This window comes from Oppia nitens, unplaced genomic scaffold (assembly GCF_028296485.1).
Source record: "Oppia nitens isolate AA-2021 unplaced genomic scaffold, nextdenovo-longstitch-racon4-pilon3 scaffold41_pilon_pilon_pilon, whole genome shotgun sequence".
NCBI lineage: Eukaryota > Metazoa > Arthropoda > Arachnida > Sarcoptiformes > Oppiidae > Oppia > Oppia nitens.
This window is the reverse complement of record NW_026533223.1, coordinates 346,050-355,732: the sequence shown is the minus strand read 5'-3', so window position 1 is coordinate 355,732 and position 9,683 is coordinate 346,050. Positions and strand designations below refer to the sequence as shown.

Here is a 9,683-nt window from a genome sequence, read left to right as displayed (position 1 = left end):
TTATCTAATGTTTTATAATCATAAATGTACAGGATCAAAATACTCAAATTTGAACACACTACATATATATACAGTACAACATAATTATTGTGACAATGTTATTTTTATGTATATAAACAATATGTTTGTTTTTTGTGTGTATTATTAAATAGGATCTAATGTATCATATTATTTGAATTGAATATTTTATATACACTGTATTTAATAACTGTATAATAATAACAACAAAATTAATAACAAATATTTTTTTTTATAAACAAAAAAATTTTTTAAATTATTTTTTTTAAATAAATAATTATTAAATATAAACTTCACATTAGTTTTGAAAAAAACTATTGACAAAAAAAACTTTTACAAAACTCACGTGCGTTGGGAAAACACGTGTCCGCGAACCGCGCGTATCATTGGCCGCTAACCGCGTGGTGTCGTTGGCCGCGCGGCCGTCGCCGCGACCGCGATGTCTGTCATTCACCGATCGCTATTCAGTTTGGTATCGTTGGCGCTGTTCGTAGTGTTGGTGGCCATCAAAGTGGACAATAAGTGCGATTGGTTTGTAATTTTCTCGTTACCGAATTATCACCCGAAGTATCGGTGGCCAACACAATATTGACTGACCATTAATTTGTTTGTTATTACCGTTTTCTATAGGAACTGGTTTGTCGTTTTCATACCGATGTTTGTCTTAGACCTACTAATGTGTCTAATGTTGGCCATGAAATGGCTACGGACTTCGCCGGCGGCGGCGGCTGGATTGTCCACTGCATCGACATCGGCCACCAATCGCTGGTCTCATTCGATATCAATGGCCACATCATCGGCAGCCCAGCGCCGACTCTACCAAAATATCTATTGCCTAACCTGTTTGCTAACGAAACTAACCTTTCAAGTGGTCATCTGTTTACGGCTGGACTACATCAGCGGTAGCCGATTACCACTCTATATAACATTCATACCGTTCTGGTTATGTATTATCTCCTGTCTGGGACTGATGGTCTCCACTAGATTTATATCGTCCGGCAATCGTTCAATCATCTCATGATTACTACCCGATGATAGTTACCATTACATATCTCACCGATTGTTTGCCGATAAAGTCGGTAATGGTCTACCAGTGGACACCACACCACACCACTTGTTATGGTGTGAACTAAACGGTGATATCATTTCAAGAAGTTATGTGTCTATTATTACCGATAATTACCGATAATAATAATAATAATAATGTGTTTGTGATAATTGAAATACAATTTTTGTTTTTTTTTAGTTTTTATTATATTATAATTTTAACCTTTTTTTTGTTGTTTATTTTGTTTATTGATTTTATTTTAATTACCTATAATTTAATTTAATTTAAATTTTTTTAAATTTGTATTTCAATACGATATGTAAGTTACTGTAAATTTATAGGAATATATATATATATATTGTATAATCTTATTAATCAATCAATTAATTTATTTGTAATTTAATATAAATAACAATAATAACAATAATAATAATACAGATAATAAAATAAAAAGTCGATTATATTATTTTAATTTTGTTTTATTCATTCAAATTAAAAATCAATTTTTGAATATATTATTATTATTATTATAAATTATTTAAATACTTGATTTGAACGTATAAATCATATTTTTATTTTTTATATAATATATACCGGTAATTTATTTTTATTTTTTGTTTAAATCAATCAATCAATCAATAATACAGTATATATACTGTATATAAATATATAATTTATAATATAATGTACTGTATATATATATATAATAAATTTATATCAATATATAATATATATTTTTTAATATTAATAATAGTTATTATAATAATAATAGAATATAATAATTATATAATAATAATAATAATAATAATAATAACAGGTTATATGTATTATGACTTTATATAAGTTGTTGTATAATATTATTTTTGTTTTTAAATTTATATATAATTTATTTTTATTTTTATTTTTATTTTTTTAATTTCAATTATTCATTTGACTAATAAAATGTTGGAATAATTTATATATATATATATATAAGTGAATACCAAAAAAAAAAAATCTTTTAGTAATTTTGGCGCTAATTATATATATATATATATATAAATCTCTAATATAATCGCAATTATCATCAAAATAATAATAATAATAATAACTCTTAGACCTAAAGATCTCTCTCTCTCTCTCTCTCTCTCTCTCTCTCTCTCTCTCTCTCTCTCTCTATCTCTGCTGAGGAAGTATTTCATCGAAAAAAAAATAAAACAACAAAAAAATAGTTACATATATTTTAATCAATAGATTACTATTAAAAATAATAATTATAATAAAAAGTCAAAGTTATCGATGACTAGAGCGGCGACCGACAGACATACATACATACAGATGGACAGACAGACAGACAGTACATACAATTAGTGGGGAATTGTTGTTGATTTCGTTGATTTGTTTTTTTTTGTAATTAAAAAAATATAATTTTAATTTCATTTTTTGTTTTTCGTTTTGTTTAAGACTTTGCAATCTTAGTGTTGGCGACGCCGCCGCCGCCGGCGATACCAAAGTCGATCTCAGCGTAAGCTAACTGATTGGATGATTGATCGCCGCCGACAATACCACCGCCAACACCGCCGCTATAGAGCAGTTGTTCCTGACTTCCGCAACACTGTGTGAGCATAGCTGTTGTAGTGGTGGTGGTGAGTGATGTCGAAGACAATGACGACGACGACGACGACGATAGTGATAATGGCGTTGTTATTGTCAGAGTCGCTGTTAGACCACTTGATGACGATAGATGTGATCCATATTTAGCGGCGGCCGCCGCCGATACTTCATCAGTAGTAGTAGTAGTAGTAGTAGCTGTGGCCAAATCTAGCGACGCATAGTTAAGCTCTTTGTCCGATGATATCGTCGTCGACAACGACGGAGGCGACGATCGACGCGGAGGTGAAGACGAAGAAGAAGAAATGGTTGTTTTTGGCTCATCATTACTACAACAACTACTACTACTGGTATTAGTTGTCATCAATTTGTTATTATCATCCAATCTATTGATGACTTGTTGTTGTTGTTGTTGTCTATCACTGGTTTTCGTTAAATTATTTGTATCACTATTTGTTGGCACCGGGAGCTGTTGCTGTGGTTCTTGTTGTTTACCAATAGTAGTAGTAGTAATATGACTATCGATAGAACTATTTCTTTGTTTAGCTTTGCCTCTGCTTCTGTTGGTGGTGTCTGACGATGAAGAAGACGACGACAACGACGATGATTCCTCAACAACGGTTGACTCCATGACCTGCGATAGTAGCGATGATGGCTCTGCAGTAGTAGTAGTAGTAGTAGTAGTAATAGTAGATCTTTGAGGCACATGTGTTGTCGTTGTAGATCTCATATCCAGACATACATAGTCACCATCACTACTATCGGCAACGACGACAACATCCGATTGTTGTTTAGTCTTAATATTGTTTTCGTTCATTGTTTGAGCAAATGATTCACTTGTTTTGGTCATTGATTTTATCGGATTTGTTTTCCAATGACTCTGCAGTTGTTGTTGTGATAGAGAATCGGAAGAATGTGATGAAGTAAATGAAGGAACTGTAGCTATTGTCTGTTGTTGTTGTTGTGATAATTGGATAGAATGGTCAGTAATAGTTGGTCTTAGATTAGCTGTTGAGTGTAAACTCGATGGCAGTTGTTTCAGTTCATGGTTTGTTGTTATCATATGTACTTCAATGTAATCATTGTTAACAATCTCTTTAGTTCTCTGGAACTGTTGGTCATCAATAGATCTGTTAATCAAATTATTAGTTGACTTTCTATCCAGTAGTCCTCCAGTAGTCAACTCGTTCATCGATGACGTAATCGACGGCGACGTAGTACTGGCCGATCCGATACCCGACGATGATGTCGACGATCGCGAATTTGATCGCTGTCTATGACCGCCGCTGCCGCCACCAATTGACGAACGTTTGATACGGTCTTCTAGGCGTTCCTTCATCTGCTGCTGTTGTGTAGAGGATTGCATAGACTTCGATGAATAATCGATTTCCATTAGATCTGTATCGATGTTTCTGCTGCCGCCGATAGCTCCGAAGCCGCTGCCGCCGCCGCCACCACTACCGCCGACGCCGCGACCAGCAATAAGCGATGATTTCGCAAAAATCGGTCGACAGCCGACAGTTGCGCTACGCTTTCGCGGCTGTGCCGGCGACAGTATCGGTGCGCTCGAAGCTTTCGGCAAATTTCGTTTCATCGATTCGTCTATAGCGGCCGTCGGACCGCCAATCTGTGTATCGACTAATGCCTGCCGTTTGGCCGCAATACGCATCTCACGCATGTTTGTCACATGACTTCCCATAGAAAAGGCACGAATTCGGATTTCATTCTCCTCAGGCGTTTGTGTACCCGATTTGATGGCCGCCGATGAGGACGACGCTGATGTCATTTGTTGTTGTTGTTGTTGTCTGGATTTGATGTTAGCTCTGATCAACGCTTTGGTAGTCGCCGTCGGCTGCGACGGACGACTACCAATACTGTAGGCCCGAACCGGTAGTATATAATCAAACGAATCCAATTCGTCGTCCGTATGGGGAAAGTATGACTTGACTTTATCCAAATGAAATTCCTCTTTAGGCTGCGGCGGTGGCGGCGCCGATCTATCATTAATTTTCGGAAGCGATTCCGATAGTGGCGCCATATTTAGATATTCGTCAATCGATTCCGATTTGATGATCATCTCCTGGCTGCTGCTCCTGGTTGTGATGGAAGTGGTGCACACCATTGGCATATATTCGGCAATGTTTTCGTTTGTATACAAATGTCTACTATCCAGTAGACCACTCGATCGGCGACTGGATACTAGACTATCGCTAGTTTCGACTGAACCGACCGGACTCATCGGTATATAAGGACTACTGTCTGGTTCGTCAATAACTTTACTATTAATCAACGATTTTGTTGCCGATCCGCCGATGATGGCAGCCGTAGTCGGCGATGTTATAGGCGACGGGTTCGAAGTCGGATAGAAATTCAGATTCAGATGCGATCGGACGCCCATCGACTGACAGCTGCCGCCGCAGCCACCGCTCGAGCTGCCCGTCGGCGACATTGACAGATAGTCATCAGTTTGACCGTCCTCTTCGGAAATGGGCGGCTCCGACGGCATTAGACTATTGTGAAGACTCAGATGATATTCGGAAACCGGTGTCAGACAATGACTACCACTGTCGTAGTCGTCTATCGATAGTGAACTACCAGTGCTATCAGTGGAATAGGCGGCAGAACTACTGGTTGAGGGTTTGAATACAAATACAGTTAGTCATTCATAATAAATGGTATGTATGTGTATGGCATACCTGAGCGGATTATGTGATGGCGGCGAATAGGACAGTGTTCTACTGTGTAATGTTAAGTGTAAACGATTATCACCGACACTACCGCTGCCACCGCCGCCGCCTCCATAGTGTTGCGGTGTTGTCCAGTGTCTGCTATCGACGACATGAGAGGACGACAACAACAACGAATCCGATTCGCTGGTAGTCCTCGACCGGGAAGAAGGCATCGAATCGCATCGGACGCGATCCGAACTCGACATCGAAGTTGTCTGCGCTGCTGCTCCTGTTGTTGTTGATGTAATATTTGATGAACTCTGATGAACACTAGTGGTCGACGATGTCGTTGACGAATAGACGGGACCACCACCACCGCCGCCGCCGCCACCGAATATAATCATACTTTGGTTCGTATGCGACGACGATGTCGATAACGATGACTGTGGCCGTCGACTGGTCAACGGTTTATCGCTGGTCGACGCACTACGAGGCCGTTGCGATGGACCGCCAAAATCTGATTCGTGATTCTTCGACGAACACATTGCCGCCAGAATTACTTCGTGCATATTCTGGGCAATGGCCGAATCGTCCGCTTGAATCCATATATCTCCGGGACCTATACTGGAAGATCGGCCCAATTCGATGAAAAACGTACTGGTCGTGTGACCGCATCGTCGAATACTGATCAATGGAAACTCGTAGACGTCGGGCGGTTCGCTGGCCAGCGGATCCACTTTGACAATGTATAGCGTGTGGGCAGTCAAACACAGTCGATGAGTACCGTTCATATTGCGTGTTTGACCTAAACCGTTGCGGTTGATGTTCACTTGCCATACGTGCTCTGGAAGTGATAGTATATGGATATAGATGAAGAAAATCAATCAATTAAATCCATAGTAATTAGTAATTACCGTAATGAACGCCGTGACCGATACGAAAATCGTTGGTCTGGTTTTGTAGGGCATGAAGCGCTTCCAGCCATTGTCTCTGTTGTTCAGCGTCTTCGACAATCGTCGTAAAACATTCGTCCCGTGTATACAAAGCAATCGCGTGCTTATGTTTACCATCTATTTTACGATTAATACTGAAACAGTCTTTCAGATAAATCAATCGTTTCGGTTGTTGGCCGTTGTTGTGGCGAAACTTTTTTTCGCTATCAAAATAGGAAAGCGAACCCATATTTGAATCGTTATGATCTCTTAGGACGAAATACTTCTTCTTCATTGTCTGATTTTGAAGGAAAGATACAGACTATGAGATAAACAAAGATATCAAACAAACAAACAAAAAAAATAAAATCATTTTATATGATATAATCGATGGGTTCTTCTTATTATTATTCTTATTCTTCTTCTTCCTGTTCCTAATTGTCGGAATCAATTGATGACAACAACAACAACAACAACAATACGTACCTTTAGTTTCTTCATATAACCGACTCGTTTGACATCATCTGGCATTTGAAATGTCGATTCATCGCCACCACCGCCGCCACCACCACTGCCACCGCCACCACTACCGCCGTGTGATTTGTAGAAACTCTTGGACGAGCTCTTGATGGTCGACATTGACGACGTTGTCGTCGTCGACGACGATGAGGAGGACATTATCGGTGGTTTTTATTGGTTGGGTTTACAGTAATAATAGTATTGTCTTATCGATGATAATAATAATAACTTAAACTTAAAATCAATGATCGGTTTCAACGGCAGCCGCGATGTTGTTGTGGCCATCGATATGACTGCAGCTGAAGACGACGACTACGACTACTGACAGATCAATACAAATACCAACAAAATCTGTTGTTTTACTACCACTTCTTCCTCTTCTTCTTCTTCAATCTTCTTATTCTTCCTCGAAATCAAAACAATTAACAATTTAAACAAAAAAAAACTGAAAAACTGATCACCGGTTTAGTGGCCAAACAGTTCAGCCGATAATTATATACACAAAACAAATTGTTTTCACTTTTAATTAATTAATTATATAATTATTTTTTGGTTAAACAAAAACACAATTTTTTTTTTAATTTTAATTAAATATTAATTATTTATTAATAATAAATAAAATAAAAACTTAAAACTTGTTTACCATTAATGAATTGACACCATATTTGTTGTGATTATTATTATTATTATTTAATACAATATTTTTTATGATTTTATATATTTTTTTAGTCAATGAGAAAAACAATAACAATACTAATAATAATAGACACACATATAAAACAAATTTGGACCTTTTTATTGTTACTGAAACCTATGTGTTTTACTAGTAATAAATAGTACCAAATTATAATATTGGTTTATTGGTATACTTATTATTATTATTAAATGTCTGTATATTTTTTTCAATGAGATTTTCAATTTTATTTTTATAGTACAGTGTTATTGATATTAAAATTATTATTATATTGAAAGTTGTTTACAACAAAATTATTTCCAAAATGGAATAATACATATATATATAAACTAGAGTTGGGAGAAATTTTTTTTTATAAATAATAATTTTAATATTAATATTATTTAACCGAACCGCTATATAAAATTTTTTTTTAAAAAAAAGTTTAAGTATTATATAATTTTTTTTTTGATAAAAAAACTATAATAAAACTAAATGTATTTTTTTTTTTAAAAATATTAATAATAATTTGTATATATGTTTTAATTTATTTAATTTAAAGTTATTTAATTTATAAATTCTATCTAGTTTATTTATTTTTTTTAGAAAAATATATATAATACTAGGTATACAAATAATAATTATTATTATAAATAAATAGATATTTTAGCTAGTTACTATTTTTTTTTGAAAAATTAATAATTTCTATATATGTTCGAATTTATAAATTATATCTAGTTTATTTATTTTTTTAAAAATATATATAATACTAGGTATACAAATAATAATTATTATAAATAAATAGATATTTTAGCTAGTTACTAGTTTTTTTGAAAAAATTAAAAATTATTATTTAAACATATACAATATAGTAGTACTAACTTAAATTATTATTATTATTTGTGCTTGATTATAATCTATCTAAATATGGGTTTATTTTAATTAAATATTAATTAACTAAACCGAACCCGTATTTATCTATATATATATATTTAATTCAATGGTATAACAACTCTACTACTATATTAAAATAATGTGCAAATAATTATTGTATTATTTTTTTTAATAACTTTTAATCTACAGTACAATACACTACAGTGTTATTGTTGTTGTAATACTTATTGAATTACTTGTTATATATTATTAATAGATATCCAATTACTGTACAAATTAATAATATAATACAATAAATACTAAATAAATACTAAATAAATACTAAATAAATACAATAATATAATTTCCATGAAAATTATTACTAATAATAAAAAAAAACAAACAAATATATACATACATACATGTATATATGACCATGGATATTTTAATTATTTATATTCTACGATAATTCCCCTCCCCCCCCCCATTACCCATACATTGCCCCCGTTCCTCATAAAAACAAAATTAATTTCCCGTTTTTTTTTTTAATTATAATATTTAATATATAATTTTTTTCCAATGAGAAAATATTATTACCTGTAATTTTATTTTATTATTATTAATAAACATATGGTAACCCTGTATATCAATTACAGTGTGTATAATACTGTATATTATTACATACATTATAATTGACTACTACTACCTATACTACCTGTACTACTATTAAGTTAAATACATGTATAGTGTACTACAGTATTATTATTATTATTATTATTAAATTATTATTAGTTTTTACAATTTAGGTGCAATTTTTTGTTTTGTTTTAATATCAATAGTTATATTTAAAATAAATTATTTATATATTCTCTCTCTCTCTCTCTCTCTCTCTCTCTCTCTCTCTCTCTCTCTCTCTCTCTCTCTCTACCTATTGATTGATTGAAACCAAATATTTTACTTAAAAAAAAAATAAATAATAAAAATTATTATTATTAAAAACATATGATATTTTATTGAAAGAAAAAAAAATAGTATTAATAATATTTAAATAATAATAATAAAAAAAAAGAAATTAATTAATTATTTAGATATATATAATAATAATGTTTACTTGTATTGAATTACAATCAATAAATATATATATAACTTATATATTTATTATTAAATCATATATATTTTTTTTATAAACCTATAAATTCAATATACTGTATATATATATATATGATTTTTTTGTTGTTGATTAATTAATTACCGTAATATAATTATATTTATATATATATATATATCAATTTTATTATTATTTATAGCAAATCAAAAAAAAACATCATAATTTTTTTATAATTTAATTAAATTAAATTTAA

The 9,683-nt window shown here is 32.8% G+C and overlaps 2 protein-coding genes across 4 annotated transcripts; one reads left to right on the top strand and one right to left on the bottom strand.

Moving 5' to 3' along the window:
* Positions 1-343: 343 nt before the first annotated feature.
* Positions 344-1,154, top strand: LOC128959141 (transmembrane protein 60-like). The gene is made up of 2 exons (XM_054305086.1): positions 344-549; positions 649-1,154. The coding sequence occupies exons 1-2, from the start codon at positions 458-460 to the stop codon at positions 1,037-1,039; spliced, it is 483 nt and encodes a 160-aa protein (XP_054161061.1). The 5' UTR covers positions 344-457; the 3' UTR covers positions 1,040-1,154.
* A 1,097-nt stretch (positions 1,155-2,251) lies between these two features.
* On the bottom strand, positions 2,252-7,442 carry LOC128959139 (serine-rich adhesin for platelets-like). Of its 3 annotated transcripts, none has more exons than XM_054305081.1 (4): positions 6,744-7,442; positions 6,240-6,579; positions 5,353-6,169; positions 2,252-5,283 (listed from the first exon to the last, which is right to left on the bottom strand). In XM_054305081.1, exons 1-4 carry the CDS (start codon positions 6,933-6,935, stop codon positions 2,505-2,507), a joined length of 4,128 nt encoding a protein of 1,375 aa, XP_054161056.1. In that variant the 5' UTR covers positions 6,936-7,442; the 3' UTR covers positions 2,252-2,504. The 3 variants fall into 3 exon arrangements, with proteins under 3 accessions (XP_054161056.1, XP_054161057.1, XP_054161059.1); XM_054305082.1 differs by having other exon boundaries at positions 2,252-5,280; XM_054305084.1 differs by having other exon boundaries at positions 6,240-6,555.
* Between the last annotated feature and the right edge of the window lie 2,241 nt (positions 7,443-9,683).